This window comes from Lactuca serriola, chromosome 8 (genome assembly GCF_051521515.1).
Source record: "Lactuca serriola cultivar US96UC23 chromosome 8, Lser_US96UC23_V15, whole genome shotgun sequence".
In the NCBI taxonomy this organism is placed as follows: domain Eukaryota; kingdom Viridiplantae; phylum Streptophyta; class Magnoliopsida; order Asterales; family Asteraceae; genus Lactuca; species Lactuca serriola.
Window position 1 is genome coordinate 75,324,453 of NC_136415.1, and position 19,389 is coordinate 75,343,841.

At 34.7% G+C, this 19,389-nt stretch overlaps 1 protein-coding gene across 1 annotated transcript; it reads right to left on the reverse strand.

Moving 5' to 3' along the window:
* Positions 1-9,260: 9,260 nt before the first annotated feature.
* On the reverse strand, positions 9,261-10,486 carry LOC145066388 (ribonuclease 1-like). The gene is made up of 4 exons (XM_079013618.1): positions 10,292-10,486; positions 10,007-10,162; positions 9,710-9,908; positions 9,261-9,518 (listed from the first exon to the last, which is right to left on the reverse strand). Exons 1-4 carry the CDS (start codon positions 10,400-10,402, stop codon positions 9,295-9,297), a joined length of 690 nt encoding a protein of 229 aa, XP_078869744.1. The 5' UTR covers positions 10,403-10,486; the 3' UTR covers positions 9,261-9,294.
* Positions 10,487-19,389: the final 8,903 nt, after the last annotated feature.

The window sequence follows — 19,389 nt, forward strand, 5'->3', positions numbered from 1 at the left end:
CTTACTTTTTGTTTTTTAACTCGTCGATTTTGGTAGCCAAAAGCAAAATCAGTAATCAATTTTATAGACATGGATGAACTTGAATTTTTCACTTTACCGACTTTTTAATAAAAAACGAGAATCGGGCTAACTTTTTTTTCTCCTTGGTATCCATTGAATTTGAAAACTCTCTTAGTGTTGTTCCAATTTTTGAAATAAACCGATAAATAGGATTCAATTTTTTCCCTTTACTTGTACTTTACCAATTTTTGAACCAGAATAAGAAAAATGATTCAATTTTTTTCCCTTTGGTTGTAGTATACCGATATTTGAAGCAAAACAGGAATCAAGTTTAATTATTTTCTCTTTTCCTGTAGTGTACAAGTTTTTGAAGCTTTTGCTATTGAGATTTTGGAAGAAAAAGAAATTGAAGAATCAGTTTTATTTGTTGTTATCAACAAACTTGAATTGCTCTTGAATGTGTACTTGTACTGTAGATATCGATGGGTTTTTTGGTGACTGTAGGATCTCATTCTAAAAACAACTGATTGAAATCACCATGACTATGGCTTTTGTGCTTGATTTTGGGAGAGAGTGATTCACGATTTAAAGAAATTGGAAGACATTGGATTTCAAATATTATAGAAGATAGGCAACAAAAACTGTACAGAGAGAAACAATGCTTTTATTTGGTGGTTTCTTTTTATTCTTACAATCAATTTTATTTTATACCCCCATAGATATAAAAGTTTTGCTTTAAGGTCCAAGTAAGTTTGATGGGAAGCTCCAAAGAATATCCTTGGTAACTATTTTGTTGTTTGTTTTATATTTTTCTTTTTATTTATATTTAGGATGTTTTGAGAATGAATTTGTTTTAGACATAATTATGTGAATAGCTCGAGTGAGTTCATTTGTGAACATATGGTCGTTTATGAACAATTTTTATTCTACTCATGTCAATCTCCTTGATCATGTTCATACAAATTTTGAGTTTGGGTATAAATGTTCAATTAAGAACATGTATAAACATACGTTCGCTTATAATAATATGTTCACTTAAGATGTAACGTCCCGAAAATTCCAAGTAAAAATTTCATTTTTAATCAATCAAACCATTAATTCATTTGTTCCAAAAGATGATCAAAGTAATTGTTTCATCAAAACATCAGAGTAAAAATCACAAACAACCAATGCAGAATAAACTCTAGGGGATGCTGTGCAGTCACACCGGACCCTTCCTTTTGGAACTGGATGTAATTGAAACCATAAACATGAAACTGTAAGCACAACGCTTAGAGGGTTCCCCAAAATACCACATACCATACATAGAATCGAGAATGCTATGTGACAATATAGTCTTAAAATTACTATCATGCAATAAGCCATATCATGGACTTTCCTTGCCAAGTCGGTGGCCAAAATCCAGGTCTTACAAACAAGTGCCAAGAGCCAACTCCTAGTTTTCCATGCAAGTATCATTAAGACAAATAGCATTCCTACATATAACTACTAGGGTCCAGACCCTGATCCTGCATACAATTTGCCGGGAGCCATATCCAGGTCTTTCATACAATTGTCAGGGGCTATCACGTGGTCTTCCTACATAGCATAATCCAGTGGGTTGGCATTGGTGCCTTTGACCCACAAGTACAGTGAAGAGACTCACTTGACTTACAAAGTCGACTAAAACTCAACTCAATAACACGCCGACCACAACTCACAGCTCTCAATGCCAAAAGATGGGTGCTAAATACCTCCTAACGTGTCGGGAGCCATATCCAGGTCTTTCATACAATTGTCAGGGGCTATCACGTGGTCTTCCTACATAGCATAATCCAGTGGGTTGGCATTGGTGCCTTTGACCCACAAGTACAGTGAAGAGACTCACTTGACTTACAAAGTCGACTAAAACTCAACTCAATAACGCGCTGACCACAACTCATAGCTCTTAATGCCAAAAGATGGGTGCTAAATACCTCCTAACAATCCACACAAGGTAAAACCCAAGTCTACTTTCTAAAAAAAGAGATCTGACTAAAAGTCGACCCATGCCAAAAGTCAACGGTCAGAGTCAAAGTCAACAACCCACATTGTCCACCACTCAGTCTCACGTCGTGACCAACCATCGTAACATTATGAGGGCACACTCAATTCGATTCCAACACGACTCGCTCTAACTCAGCCACTTAGACACGGACAATCCATTGAGCAGATCTCACAACGTGAACGTTCCTCTATCACTTTGTGAGCCTAAAAGACTCACCAGAATCAGGTTCTTTCATGGTTACGTTGTGACTACAGTATGAAGCGGCAATCCAAAGATTTGAGTCCTTAATCCATTAAGTCTTTCACTATAACTTTTCCAAAAGCTAAAGGAGACTCCAAATGTCCATAAAAATGATTACTTTATGGACATGCATGTCTCATGCATTTCCTCCATCCATTTTAGGTAAAAAAAAACTGAAGAGATTATGCCCAAAACTCATATGCATGGATCCAATAATCAACCTACTTCTAGATCTGAACATTATCATACTCAAGGGACCCTTAGAATGCATAAAGTTGCTAACTTCATGAATTCCTTCCATTTAATCTTGCTCAAACATGGAAGACATAGGAAAACAACTCAGATCTAACAACTTTATGCAATAAAGTTTGAGCCTTTGACACTTACAAAGGTCCAGAAAGAATATGAGATGATGATTATGATGATGTTTCCTTGCAAGCTCATCCAATAGAACACCTAATACTCCTTCTTCTCTTCTTCTTCAAGCCATCAAATACTCTAAAAAGTCCAAGAGCCACCAAGGGAATTAGGGTTAGGATTTTTCTGAGGCAAAAAGGATGATTGAGGCTTATAATGAACCCTAAAATCGACTTAGAAGGGTTTAAATACGAAGGAAACCCTAAAAGATCACGAGCTTGGGCTACAACAAGTCTCACGTCGTGACACCTTAGGTCTCATGTAACGAGGACAGTTCCGAACGCGCTTCTCATATTTGCTTGTCACGTCGTGACCACCCTATGTTCACGTCATGGCACTCGATTTTCTCCAAAATAAAGCCTTTGGATCTTTGAAACACTAAATTAATCCATCCTGGAAAACGGGTGTTACAACACTCCTCACTTAAATTAGATTTCATCATCGAAATCATTCCCTACTACTCCTTCCACTAAGCCAGTCGATCCTGTCCGGACTTCCTAAATTCTGATTAGGACAGATAAGTCATACCATACAGACGACCGCCTCCCAACGCTACCATCACTACCCATTCTCAACGAAAATTACTTACCTTGACGAAGAAGCGAACCTTGTCCTACTATATTTAACCAATGAAGAATAACCAACACTACTCTGACCGAAAATCCAAAAACCACAAGACCATGTCTGATTTCCAGATAGACATAATCATTCCAACACAATCGTAATGTCTCCAATCTGCAATCTGAATCGAACAAACCTCTTCGGCCTTGAATTATCCCACTAAAACCGGAGAAACATAACCCTTGAGCATTCGATGACGTCAATAATCCTGAACCCGAAGACAAGGGCAACTCCCAACATGAGTCTCAATTATTGGTGCCATACCAACATACAATCAGATACCGCTAACCAAACATTCACATTTTCGATCTATCCGAGGTCTCCCGGGTTCCGAGCTGTAAAATCCCGAAATAGAGTATGTTTATCATTATTTGAATCTTTTTCTAATTTGTCGAAGTTGGTACCTAATAGAGAAAAGTTGCCAAAAGAGTCATACATGCATGGGGCGTACGCATGAGTACGCGCAACATACTCATGCATCATGTATAAACGCGGAGGGCCAGGCGTACTAGCTCGGGAGCTATGTTTTGTAACTACAAGCAACAAAGCAAACCATAAAGGGAAAATTAATTTTTATCTCTTGAATGAGAAGACAGGAACGGATACCTCTGCCAAAATTACACCCTAAAGATTTAATCCAACCCTTGTGAATCAAATCCAATTGAACGCTAAACAAAAAATAATAGAATCATGTCATTCTCTTTTTATCATCTTGGTAGCCACCAAAACAAATTATTATTATTAAAAATATATACAATATCTTTTAAGAACTACTGGTTATTATTAAATGTTCTATATACTTAGGTGTAGAATGTCTTTTTTTAAATTGTATAGAGTTGGAGAAATTACTAACAAAAATATTTGAAATTTTATGAGAGTTTCAAATAAAATACATATCCACTCGTAATGATTTAGAGGTTATTGTTTTTTTAATATAATTCTATTTTTTTTATCACTTGTTCATTTAATTGTATTCTTTTACTATTTTTTTGTTTAACTGTTTTAACTTGTAATAAACAATAATATAACACGTAACACATCTTTCCATAAATAAGTCGGAAATATAACCTCTAAAATTGGAATTTTTGGTTAGAAAAATAAGTTTTATTTCGACAACATGATTATTATTTTTCTAATATGATATTTTTAAAATTTAATATGATACTTAAATAAATATTAAAACATTAGATTACTTAAAAAAAACAAAAGCATCAAGATGTTTCTTTTTCTTATCTAAAACATCATAAAACTTCTCTTATAGACCCAACAAGAACATTGTCAACACAATTTTGTTCAAAATAAAATGTTATTGCTAATCTGATGACCTCATAATGTGTTTTATCCTTCATTCCCTCGGCTTGTTCTCTTTTCCTCTATTGGTCGTCGGATGTTGGTTGTCGGATTGAAATAAAGCTTTGTTATTTATCATTAACTTGTGTGGTTCATCAGTGTCTCATTACAAGATTTTGAAAACAAAGCCATGTCGTGCTTGTAGTCTTTCTCAAAATTGTGTTAGTTAACATGTTGAACAAGGGACAACAAGATATAGGGAGAGCATGAGAGGGATGCAAAATGGAGATCAAGAGAGTATTCTAAGGGGCAAAATGAATGGATATAAAGAGGGTGAGAAAAAACAATTTAAACTGCAGGTGGTTCTTAAATTATATATCCATCAATGTTTCACATATAAAATAAATGTTTCACATAAGTCAGGGGCGAAGACAAAAAAAATTCAAGGTTTTCCACATAAATTATATATATAAGATAAAAACTAATTAAAAACCAACCAAATGAAAAAGAATATGATATGTTTAACATGAGAAAAAATAATATATATCTCTTAATACCTAAATGATATCTTATTTATAAAAGCAAAAAAAAAAAAAAGGAAAACTGAGGGTCCGTCTGGGCCTACTTTGGTCCTAGGGTGGCTCTGCCCATGACATAAATTGTAGTTAATTCTTCTAGAATTGCATTTAGTTAAAAATTTTATACTCTCGAAGCGTGTAGACACCAAAACGTCTCATCCAATATGAAAATTCGTGAAATTGTGTATCCTTTCTTATATAAAGTTACAATCAACATACATTATAACTTACTTACTCCTAAAGCTACACTGCTAAAAATCTTGTTAGCAATAATATATCCATCAATGGCAACTTCAACCCTTTGTAACATGATTGAAATTAAGATATATATATATATATATATATATATATATATATATATATATATATATATATATATTCAACATGCTTTGGATATTGATGGTGAAAGTATGAAAAAGGTGCAAGCCATATCGGGCATAATAGAAAATAGAAATAGTCATAGTTGTTGCTACCTTTCCTAATTCTATAAGCACATATATCGCACAAATATACCTTGTCGAAGTAACCAAGAGGGTCATGGAGCAACAAACGAATTTGAAGAAGGTGTTGATAGTGCTTGAGAATAGAGTGAGTTTTAATGTATCCATACTTGAGAAGCTCATACAAATATAACAAATATACTATGTTTGTTGGGGATATATACTTTTTTTTTTATCAAAGCAGTTATTTGATTTCATACGTCCAAATTTTGAAACACAATTCAGTAAATTAAACTCTAACATTTAAAAAAAAACATTGCAAAAAGCCAAAAAGCCAAAAAAAAAAAAAAAAAAAAAAACAGATCTCATCATTCAGTCTTTCATGCACTCATCAAGAAAATCCTTTTTTCTTGATCCTCTGACCAAGAAAATCAAGCAAATCCATTAAAAACCGAATAAGCTTCGCATGAAGTGTCATTGATTTGTATAGTAAGGTTATGTTTGGCGGACTAACTGAAAAGCTAGTTGTTAGCTGAAAAGCTAGCTGTTAAATAAAAAGCTAGCTGATAAAAAATAATATTTGGTAAAACTAGCTGAAATATATAAAATTACACAAAAGGACATGTAAGAATATGTGTTTCTATAATTAATTAAGGGGTGTATTTGGAAAATTTTAAAAACGCTCCTAAAAAGCTAGTCTAAGTAGCTTTTCAAAAAGCTAGCTTATAAGCTAGCTTATCAGCTACTTTTTGGCTTACCAAACACGACAACATAAAAAAGCTCGAAAAATAAGCTAGCTTATCAGCTAGCTGTGGCGCGCCAAACACAGCCTAAGACTTCTGCCATCGACATTCTTGAAGAGGCTAGATAGGAATGAATAGTCCACAAAATATGCAGTTGCTCAACAATAACTTTGATGGTTTCTTGTACATTTTCTTCGTTCCATATCATATGCGATATATTTATGTATGAAAAGCATAATGTTTTTTTTAATATAAAGTAGACATTGTGTGTGAAAGAATTTATTGGCTAATATGAAAAAAATATTCTTACACATCGATCGTATAAATAACTTTTTGATATAGTAACAATTATGTAAAGGAACAAAATCAGTTTCAAAATCAAGTTAATTAAAAGACTATAATCTGAAGTAGGTTACATTTTGGCCATTCAAAATGGTTGATTGCATTATATGGGTATCGTGAATTAGTTTCCACATAAATAACAGATAATTACATTACATGGATATCGAGAAGTTTCTACACTACATGCTCTCATTCCATGCAATAATCAAACATATCTCACGACTACACATTCTTTGATGACGCAGACACTAATAATGCTTCAATAATCCTTGTTGCACTCCTCCGTTCGAGGATGCCACCGCCTCAGCTGAGAGCCCACCCTCTCACTTTCGACATTCCTCTTATTACTGAGATCTTTCCAGACATCAACTCCTATCATACTGTTCCTTCGATAGCCACCACATCTCTTAATAACGAGCCCTCGGCTCCCCCCATCACATATTCTTCTACCACCATCCCTTTACATAAACACCGCATGGCCACTCAGTCACACCATGCCATTTCTAACACCATGCCATTTCTAAGCTTATCTAAAGGCTCAACCTTCACATAGATTCCTCCCATTCTCCCCTTCCCCGCAACTATTCTCAAGCTTTTCGAGATCCAAACTGGCTAAATGCTATGAAAGAAGAATATAATGCACTTGTTTATAATGGAACTTGGGTACTTATGCCTCAGTCTCCTGATGTTAATATAGTTAATTATATTTAGTTATTTAAGAAAAATCATAATACAGATGGATCCTTAGCTTGGTATAAGGCACGCCTTATTACCAATGGACAGAGTAAGAGGCCCAACATTGATTGTAATGAGACTTTCATCCTGATTGTTAAGTCGAATATCATCCAAATTGTTCTTAGATTGGCTATATCTCACCACTATCCAGTTCATTAGCTAGACGTGAAGAATGTGTTCCTTCACATCCATATTCAGGAGATAGTTTACATGCATCATCCTTCGGGTTTCCATGACCCAACCTCTACGAATTATGTCTACTTACTTCAAAGGTATCTTTATATCCTCAAAACACGCTCCTCGATCATGGTATCACATGTTTGTTCAATTCATTTCATGGATTAGGTTCAATAATATTATATCCGATTCTTCATTGTTCATCTATATTGAGGATAATCATATTGCATATTTATTGTTGTATGTTGATGATATTGTGTTGAATGCCTCATATTCAAGCTTACTTCAGCAGGTTATTACCATTTTACGTTGAAATTTTGCTATGACAGATTTGGGACCTCTGAACTACCTCATTGGAATTAATGTCACCGGAGATCATCAACACATGTTTTTATTTTACCAAAAATATGCCACAAAGTGAGTAAAAATGTTTAATTGCAAACCTGCTCACACCCCATCTGATACGCATGTTAAGTTCGATGTCATTGGTCATCGGGTCACTGATCACACTTTGTATAGGAGTCTAGCAGTAGCATTATACCATCTCAATTTTACTAGACCATACAAAACTTATGTTATTCAATAGGTTGGTCTATATATGAATGATTAGAGAGAGCTTCACTTCATAATGATCAAACATATTCTCAGATACATTTACAACATATTAGATCATGGCTTATAACCATATGTCTCTACCTCTTAGGGACTAATTTCCTACTCTGAAGTGGATTGGGTGAGCCTCTATTTTTCCAAGTGATCCATTGTGGGCTACTGTGTATTTCTCGACCATAACCTTCTCTCATGGTCTTCTAAGGGACTAAGGTATGATTTATCGATCCAATGTTGAAACTAAGTATATATGAATTGTGATGCAGAGACATGTTGGCTTCACAACCTGCTTCATAAGCTACTATATCCACCACTTTATGTTACTCTTGTGTATTGTGATAATACCTGTGCAGTGTATATGTCCACCAATCTAGTTCAACATCAACGCACCGACCATATATTGATTGATATTCCTTTTGTGTGTGGCAAGGTTGTTATGGGTCAAATGTATGTCCTTCACGTCTCCTACTTATCCAGATATGTTGATATCTTCACTAAAAGGCTCCCTTCATCGATGTTTCTTGATTTCATTTCCAATTCGAACGTTCGTACGAGACCTCCCGTTCCAAATGTAGGGGGATATTTGCACATATATATATTGTCATATTTATCAGTGGAACGCATTGTGCAATTTATGAGAAATATTAGAATTAACAAAACTTTTTAACGAATGAACAAATAAACATTTTAAAATATGTTGTGCAGTGAACTTTTTAATGTATTTTAGAGAAATTAAATATCCTCAAAAGCCCAGGACGAGCCAAAAAAAAAAAGAACCATTTTGTTATTATAAGTTTTTATTTTTAAATTATATATATATATATATATATATATATATATATATATATATATATATATATATATATATATATATATAATAAAAATTGGACCATTTGTAGTTGTCCACTTTTGTCCACTTTGACGCCAAGCTCCACACAAGTCCACCTCTAGGACTAAGATAGAAAAATCATTACAAGAACAACACATGCTTAATTTATAACTGTAAATTAACATACAAATTTATCTTAATTAAAGAAATAGACATGTTCATTCATCAAGGAATCAAAACATTCAAGTTAGAACGAAGGAAACTCGATGGAGGAATCACAATGTCCATATGGAAAGACAGGACATTCAATAAAGCCAGAAGCCGACGAGTCCACACACAAGTATATTTGGTACAATTGACTGTTACCAAAGGAGTCATTGTTGCACTGGATCCATGGTGTCAAACCACTTGCTCCTATGATCGCACTCTTTATGCTACTAAGACTATACTTTTCCCCATTTGGTTGAATCCCTGCATCATATTTTGACATTATAAGTTTCGGGAAACAAACTAGCAACAAATTTGTTTTCTGTTGTTTGTTAGGTGTGTATGGGGAGTCCTAGATTCTTTTTTTCTTTCATCAAGCCCTTGAATTAATTAAAATACAAACTTCAACCTATATATTTGAAGTCAAAGCTACAATTTATATGAATGATTAATACCCGCACTTTCCAAAGCATGGAGAAGATTTATTTGGTTCTTGAGGCTAAGAGTCGTTGCAAAATATTCATGTTGATCGAGTACGGATTCCGAGCAAGTCCCATGCTTGTCCCACTCGTGACTCCAAAAAGTTAGCCCGTCGTTGCTTGGGCATGATAATGTTGGCCACTCCGACTGCATTTCACTCCTGAGGTCTGAAATCTGCAATTTAGATAGTAAATTTCCTTCATTTATTCTTGTTACGTAAAAAGACAAACATTTAAAACCATACAAATAAAAACAAATGGTAAAAGAATTACATTGGATGCATCGAAAGGATTGCTAGAGTCGCAATCGGAAGGATAGGAGCCATTGTTTCTATTAGGCCAAAGTCCATGGATTCCAAAGTTCGATGCTGGTTTTCCGGTGATCGGGTAGCAGCAACTTTGTTTTGTGTCGCAGTATGATCCTGGCCACTAAGAAATTATTTACGTAAAATGATTGTGTGCATGGGTCTTATATTCATTAACGTAAATGGAATGAAAACATCAAGAATATGGATTATATCATGAATCAAACTGAATTGCAGGAATTGGCATACGTACCTGTTGAACAAAGTAGAAGAAATCGAAATCTTGGGAAGCGGAGAATACGAGTAGAAAATTCAGGGTTGAAAGCTTGATCAACAGGGAGGCATGGTTGGATTGTATCTTCATTATGTGTGTAAGTTTGTGTGTGTATGAGGGTGTGTCTAGTGTGTGTAATTATATCGATGAGAGAGTGCGAGACTGTGTGTACAAAAAGGTATGAACACACACTTGAGAATATCGTGTGGTTTGTTTTTTTAAAGAGATGGAGAAACAGTCAATGTGAATGATATAAATATAATAAATTACTCATTAATTATATAGTAGTTTTCTTAACAAACTATCATTTATTAAAAATAAAATCAACGCATATAACATATCATATTTTATAACAATAAATTATTGTAAGTACAAATATGATACAAGTACTTCATGGAAGGTAGTAGAAAGTTGGAAACGATAACGCTAATCGTTGATTATATGTGTATTTTGTATAATATTATAAGTTATTATATTAAATGTTAAATAAATAAATATATGATAAATCATGTCTACTTTTTTTAGGGTCGAAGAAATAGATTTTTTTTTTTCAATCCATTAACACGTTGTCGCATCAAATCTATATTATCAATTTTTTATTTATCTTTTTTATTTTTTTCGATCCACAAAATTAAAATGTTATTTTTTCAAAAGCGTTCAACCCACTTATCATAGCATTATTAGTTTTTAATTAAATAAAGTATAATATTTTTTTAATAAAGTATAACATTTGTTAATTAAAAAAAAGAATAATGACTTAAAAATGTAATATATTTTTCGATTTGTACACGTTTAGTCACTAAGTTTTTTTTTCCGTCCACATTTACCTTTTCAATTTGTTAAACTGTACACATTTAGTCCTTATGACCGACTACTCCAAGTTAGCCAGTAAAAATGACTTAATAGGATAATATATTTTTCACTTTATACACATTTAGTCCTTAATATTTTTGTACATATTTAATCCTATATATATATATATATATATATATATATATATATATATATATATATATATATATATATATATATATATATATATATATATATTGCAAAATAAGTCATTTTCATTTTTTTATTCATTTAGTCTTTATGAATGATTTTTTTTTTTGTTTTTTTTTTCACATCTTATGTGGGATAGCCATATGGTGGTGGGATAGGTTGAGGTGGTCTTGCTATAAGTTGTAGGCCAAGATATCTGGTGCAGGCCGACTATAAGCTATAGACACGGAGACTCGAGAAAAGCGGTTGGGTTAAGGCGGCATGCCAACAAACCATGGGTATTCCAGTCTGGTGACTGATTTGACCTGTTACATGTTGGCGTTCCAGTCCGATGACTGATTGGGCCAAGGTATTCCAATCTGATGAATATGAGTCCGTTATGCATGATAATACGTTTGTTGTATCGAGTATTTTGGGGAAAACTCACTAAACTTTGTGCTTACCCAATTGTTTATGTTTTCAGGTTCTATCGTTGGTTGTGGGAAGGAGAATGCATGACTGTACACACTCATCAACAATATTGAGGATTCCGCGTTACTTATATTACTCTGATTTTCGATAAATGTGTTTTGGAATAAATGTTTTTTTCTTAATAATGGATTTATAATTAGGGAGTTTTGTCTTATTTAAAAATGAATTTTTTTTTTTATGAAAATGAGACATTACACATAAACATCAACAACCCCACACACTTCATCAATGATTGTCCCACGTAAGATGTCGTGAGAAAAACTCAAAGAAAACATTCATAAGTATTGAATGTGTAAAAAAATGACTTATTTTGAAACAAAAAAATATTAAGGACTAAATATATACAAAAATATTAAGGACTAAATGTGTACAAAATGAGAAATATATTACCTTATTAAGTCATTTTTCCCGGCTAACCTGGAGTAACCGGTCATAAGGACTGAATGTGTAAGTTTAACAAGTTGAAGGGGTAAATGTGGACGAAAAAAAATTCAGTGACCAAATATGTAAAAATCAAATAATATATTACTCTTTTAAGTCATTATCACTTAAAAAACCTAATGCAAATAAAAAATACATGATAGTTAAAAAAAACAATGAGAGAGAGAGATATATGTACTAGGATGAATAACACTTTTAACATCACAATCGGAACCCACCAGCCCAAAATCCTATATCAGAACCCACATAGGCATCAAACCTGACCTCAAACTGACATAGATATGTGCATTAATCTAGTTAGGCTAAAGTGCATTTAGTTGTCTAAGTAATGATGTAGTGATAGACAATACCTTCGGACTTACAAATTCTTGGGAAAATTTGCATATCATTATCAGTCCGGAACTTTTAAATTTTTCCTTCTAACTTGATTCTGAATCATAATATTCCATTTTTTAAAAGCTGGAAACGTGATAGAATTGTTTTTCAGGAAAGAAGGGCATAACTTTTGAGGGTGGTCAATTGGTCATCAATGACCGTCAACATATTAACTCCTCCACAAAGAGAATTATGTTAGGAAGGACCTCATAAATAAGAATTTATGTAAACTAAAGTTCCTTTAGTGGTGTCTTTGTTAGTTTTGAACTTTATGTGCATAATTTTATCGCAAATGAAATTTTTGTAAATTCAAGATTACCTTTGTTGAAACCCTCAAGCAGACTGTTTATTTAGCTCGGTAATCCATGTTCTCTCATATGGCCTAAATGACAATGTCATATCTTAACCACATATATTTTTGAAAACATGGTAGACCAAATTAGACTAAAAGATAAGAAATTTCATTATTTGTTGAAGAATCATCTTTATGTTAACTTTTGAAATATGTGAGATCCTTTAGGATAATTTCTCATCGGACTTAGGTAGAGATGAATTAGGAGTCAAGGGAGAAGAGAAAGTAGTGATAGTTGACTCTATACAAAGTACAATCCATTTGATTTTCGCAAATCAACTCTATAGTAACAACCAAAGAACCTTTTCATATCGTTATGATACCATCCCCACATGAATATTTGAAACCTTTTTGTCGAATATGTTAAATGATATAAGGTTTCTTTTTATCTTCAAGATGAAACAAATAATAATTCTTATTCTTATTCTTATTATTATTGGTAAAGATACAAAGGTTTTGTACAAAAAACTACAAACAAATCACACAAATAAATACAGGAAGGAAAGACCAGCGAAAAGGTAAGGAGGAAATTAGGTGAGGGAATTAAGGAAAGAAATCAGCGAGAGAAAAAAGAATATCCTTCTTTACTCCCCCTCAAGTTGAGGCATGTAAATTTTGAATGCCCAACTTGTCGAGCAGCGTACGGAAATGTTGAGCTTCGAGTGGTTTGGTGAGGATGTCGTCAATTTGCATTCTGGTAGATATCTCCATGGGTTGTATTTCATTGGATTCGACACGTTCTCTAATGAAGTAGCAATCCATTTCAACGTGTTTGGTGCGTTCATGAAATATGGGATTGTTGGCAATATTACGGGCTGCCTAATTATCACAAAATAGTTGTGTCGGTCCCGAGCTAGTCATGCCAAGTTCAGCTAGCAGCCACCGAACCCATAAAATCTCGCTTACGGTAGATCCCATAGTTTTATATTCGGCTTCGGCAGACGAGCGAGAAACGACAGATTGTTTCTTGGATTTCCATGAAATGGCACGAACAAAACAAGGGATGGTGTTGAGTCGGTAAATTTATCATAGGAAACATAGTGTGCTAGAGGATGTACCGTCGAGGGCTCGTGATTGGAAGTGGGTGATGAGTGTTCTTGATTCAAGGATGATGGAAGTTCTACTTCGTAGTCTTCGAATCTTGCCGGCCTGCTTCGATTTCTTCTTAACCTGGGCTGTTCGTAATTGGGATGCTCGGAAGTGGGCTCAGCTATGGTGTTTGCTAGCTCATCTTCGGCCAAATTATCATTACCCAAAAAGGGTTCATCAGGCCCAATTGTGCCAAGTGGGCTTTGTGAACTAGGCTTCTCTTGTGTGATCTCATAAATATTGTTATTTTGGGCCTGTGTTTGGTGATTCTCATTTTGAGCCACTGTTTGGTGAATGACGTCATTGTCAATTGCTCACCAATATTACTTTTGTTAGCCATGTCAACGGAAGTCTCGTTAATTCTTTCTTCATCAACTTGCATGTATTCCCATTTATTTGGAAAAACAAAGATTTCTTTCTTTTCATATTCGGTTTTGTGATAAGGGAAGATTTCTTCAAAAAACTTGACGTCACGAGAAACGACCATCCTTTTGTGTTGAGGGTCGTATATTTTGTAGCCCTTGGTACTGTAAGGATAGCCTAAAAAAACGCCGGGTCTCCCCCTTTCTTCGAACTTGTCGCCCTTCGTATCGGTATTCCTATAATAGGCTAAACAACCAAAAACTTTCATATATTCGTATTCGGGTTTTCGGTTGTATAGAATCTCATAGGGTGTTTTGTTTTCGATGACCTTGGACAGCAATCGATTTATGATGTACGTGGCGGTGAGAACGCACTCCACCCAAAAACGTGTGGGAAGATTTGCCTCAAATTTCAAGGCCCGTGCGGTCTCCAAGAGATGTTGATGTTTTCGTTCAACAACACCATTTTGTTGTGGCGTGTGTGGACAAGTAGTCTCTAACAAAATGTCATTTTTGGCATAAAATTCATGCATATCATTAGATACGAATTTTCCGTCGTTGTCACATCGAACTTTCTTTATGTTTCTTCCAAATTGGGTCTGCACCATCTTGTGAAATTCAACCAAACAAGTGCTAGCTTGGTGCTTGTGCTTTATGAGAAAAACCCATACGGCTCGGCTAAAATCGTCAACGATCGTCAAGAAGTAATTGGCATGCGTAAAGGATGGTGTGCGGTATTTTCCCCACACATCACAATGTATAAGGTCAAAACAAGCACTAGTTTTAGTGGTACTAATAGGAAATGGCAATCTAGCAAATTTTGCTTTAACACAAGAATTGCAAATATCCTTAGAGTTCAAAGAAACATTTTTAATAAAACCAACATGAGAAAGTTTTGAAATGGACGTGTGTCCTAGCCTCTTATGCCACATCCCAACCGTGCTCACCATCGCTTGTCTTTTTGTTCCTTTCATCCCCATTTTGTATTAGCCTTCATCACTCTTACCCATTCCAATCAAGGCCTTCGTGGTCAAATCCTGCATTACAAAGAAGGTTGGAAAAAATGTCACAGCACATTGCAAATCCTTAGACAATTTACCAACTGATAAAAGATTATAGTTAAAACTGGGAACATGGAGAACATTTTTGATGGTGGCCCCATTGGGAAGGTCGTGATCTCCCCTCCCTTCTACGGGTATGGCTGCTCCGTTTGGTATAATGACTGGTGCCTCGTAGTTTCCTTTTGTGATATTTTTAAGCAATGAGTATTGGTGGGTTATGTGATCGGTGGCTCCCGAGTCAACAACCCACGAATTTTCACAAGATAACTCACATGCCATGTTTGCGATTGGAGCGTTTTCTTCCTTCTTTGTTCCTTCTTTGTTACCAAACAGTTTTAGAAACTGTTTATATTGTTCCTCGCTCAACCCAGTTATGGGACTTAAATCTCCTTCCACACATGCAGCTTTCGATTTGTTTTGTTTGCCCTTCCCCGGCCACCAATCTGGGTAACCGATGCGTTTAAAGCACCCGTCCTTATTATGTCCGTCTTTTCCACAGAAGTCACAGTGTTCAGTTCCGTCACCACCGTTCCGTTTTGGGTCTCTTCGCCAGTTCTTGTCTTGGCTTTTAGTGTGTTCTCGCTTACCGGGAACAAGAGCTTGGAAAGCGGTGGTGTTCTGGTTCGACTTCTTACCACCAGAAACAACCCTTTGTTGTTCATCGTCTGCGACAAGATGGTAGGCTATGCCAAGGGTGGGTATCGGTTGCATTGCTAAAATTTGGGTTCGTATGGTTCCAAAATCAGAATCCAGGCCCAACAAGAACTCATATAACTTTTCTTTATCTTTGATTTCTGCAAGTTTCTTTCCAAGGTTGCATGTACAACCTCCACAGCCGCATGTTGGTGTCGGTAAAACCGACTGAATTTCATCCCATAACCCACGTAATTTCGTGTAGTAGGCTGAGACCGACAGTCCGTCTTGCCTGATAGAACTCAGGGATTGCTTCAATTCATACGCCCATGGTGCACTTTCTTTTCCAAATCGTTCCTTCAAATCGGCCCAGATTTCTTGAGATGTTGAGGCGTATTTGACACTTGTTCGTATTTCTTTCTCCATTGCAGTGTTTAGCCATCCTTTGATCATGGCATCACACCGCATCCAAGCCATGTAATCAACTGCGTTTGGTTCCAGTTTCTTGATTGACCCGTTAATGAAGCCAACCTTGTTTTTGGCAAACAAGAAGTTGAGCATTTCTTGTGACCAATCGAGATAATTACCGTCGGTAAGCACATCATTGACGTGCAACTGCCTTGGGTAATTTGAAGCATGAATATAGTAAGGAGAGTTGTGGTCAGAACTGTGGTGGGAACCACCGTCTTCATTTTTCTTTCCGCCATCTTTGTCATCTGCCATGGTGATTGCTTATTTTCTTTGGACAAAGGTCTGATATGTGTATTTTTGTTAAACCTGCTCTGATACCATAATAATTCTTATTATTATTATTGGTAAAGATACAAAGGTTTTATACAAAAAACTACAAACAAATCACACAAATAAATACAGGAAGGAAAGACCATCGAAAAGGTAAGGAGGAAATTAGGTGAGGGAATTAAGGAAAGAAATCAGCGAGAGAAAAAAGAATATCTTTCTTTAACAAACACTAGTCAAGGTGTGAGGAGTGCCATCAAACATCCTGATACAAATGGAGCCAATTCCTTCAATTTTGAACTATGATTCTTCAAATCCAAGAACATGCCTTATGTTGTGAATTGGTTCTTAAGTAGAAAAGCAATCATTGCACGGACACATGTGATATGTGTAAACCGAGCTAGGAATCCATTCGTCATCGATATCGGAAACTCCAACCATAACCACAATAACTTCACCGTTAGAATCGTTGTTGGCATGAGCACAGTTAGCCGATTTGTCTTCATCTTTCTTTGCCATATTTCTCTTTTTTTTTTCAATTTATAACACCGAACTTTCATGACCATCTTTGAGACAATGCTTGCAATTTTGTCTTTGCTTTACCTCGAGATTTGGAATGCCCTTTCTTGCCATGAAAACTCATATCCTTAGAACAACCACAAACCGATAACCCTTCATCTTGTGAAGTATTTGCTCCATTTGAAGATATAATATCTTTTCATATTTATTTTAATATAAATAAAGCTCCATAAACTTCATGTAAAATAAGAGAGTCGTTTCTATAAAGAATAGTATCTCTTAGGTTTGAATGGGTCCACGAAAGAGAGCGTAAAAAACCAAACTAATGTCTTCTTCGTCATACTTGATTTTAAAAATCGTCAAACCATACATGGTCTCTTTGAAATCAAAGATGTGGTTAAGTAGATTACCACCTTCTTGAAGTTTATGAAGGAAAAACATTTTCCTTAAAAATAAATTACTCGTGAGATCTTTTTCATGTATATTGATTCAAGCTTTTACCAAACAACAACTACCATTCTTTCATTGAGTACCTCTTGGAAAAGTTGTGGTGTAATCGGATTTGTGACAAGGCATTACAATCCTTCTTCTTCTCACTCGGAGACCAAGTAACTTGAGTTTTCCTTCAAAAAAAATCTAATGCGTCGTTGTAATCCGTCTAAGCCAAAAGATCTCACATTTTCAATTGCCAAAGTGAAAATAAGTGTCACTATCCAAGAGTGGAATGTCATATTTAACGGTAGCCATAGGAAAATAATGGTTATATATTTAACATGTAATGAAAAAAAATTGGGCTGAAATATTAAGCTTGGTGAATAGGCTTCAGAGAAAAAAAATTAGTTGGTAAAATCGAATTATAGTGGTTATGGGATAGTGTGTTTATGGGGAAAAACATATAAGTATGTTATTTTAATAGGTTTAGGACTTAGAAATTGTTTCTGTAGGTCAAATTGTATGGATGGAATAAATTGGGCTAGGACAAATGAATTTCAGGGCTACTAAGATGGATTATGTTAAACAAATATGGGGTTGGCGCTTAGGGTTTAAAAAGAGAAATTATAAGGCTGATACAAGGCTTAAGAGAGATCAACGTTGATGATTTTAATTCTTCAAGATTGTCGATGTTTTGGACTCTCTGTTACACAAAAGAAAAAACGACCAGGCCTGTGAATAATGAACGGGAAGGACAAATGGATATAGCAGGTAAAGTCGCCCGAAAAAATTCCTCTAGGATTCAAGAAAAATGATGAAAACAAGGTATGTTTTGATCTTTTTAATGCTTGGATACCACTTGTTAGAGATCAAAACGTAAACAATAAGCAAACGAACATCATATTTAAATTTGTGGAAACCCAAAAATAGAAAAACCACTTTGAAGAACACTATGTTGATCTCAATGTTCATGAAGGATTACAATGACTTGATATTAATTTTGGTGTGGAACAAGCAGAAAGAGATAATGTAAAACATTCTTAATTGCCCTATAACTTCGGAATAGATATCCCAAAAAATGCAACCGTAAAAATCATATCCAATGCATAAGTCTTTATAAAGACTTAAATCGATAAAATAAAAACATTAAAAGTTTAGTACAAATTTATCTATGTTTTTACTTTAGTTATGGGCTAAAAATTCATTACTTTCGTTTAGAATATATGGGCCTTGAACCTATGTGTTGATTTCATGATTTTGGATTTAACCTAGTTGTTTATTCATTATGTTTGATTGATAAAGATCTTGATGTGTTAAAGTAATCATCTTTTCTATTTATTGTTGAGTATCATTAGGGTTATATGATCAATCTATCTTAACATACTTGTAACATTCGATTTTATGAACTATAAAATTGTATGACAAGAGTTTGATCAAAACCTAAGGTTAAATAGAAAAGATTGTAACTTTAATGTGTGAGTATATATATGATGATCGTTCATGTATAAATAACTGGTATTTATTATCATTGATATCAATTTAATAATCAAGTCTTTCATAATTTGAAACGCGTTTTCAGAAATATTAGTTCACTTGATCACT

Coding starts and splice junctions, on each gene's coding strand:
- LOC145066388 (XM_079013618.1), bottom strand. CDS start 10,402: ATGAAGATACAATCCAACCATGCCTCCCTGTTGATCAAGCTTTCAACC. Junction 9,909..10,006: donor ATCCTTTCGATGCATCCAAT/GTAATTCTTTTA, acceptor TCTAAATTGCAG/ATTTCAGACCTCAGGAGTGA. Junction 9,519..9,709: donor CCATGCTTTGGAAAGTGCGG/GTATTAATCATT, acceptor AATATGATGCAG/GGATTCAACCAAATGGGGAA.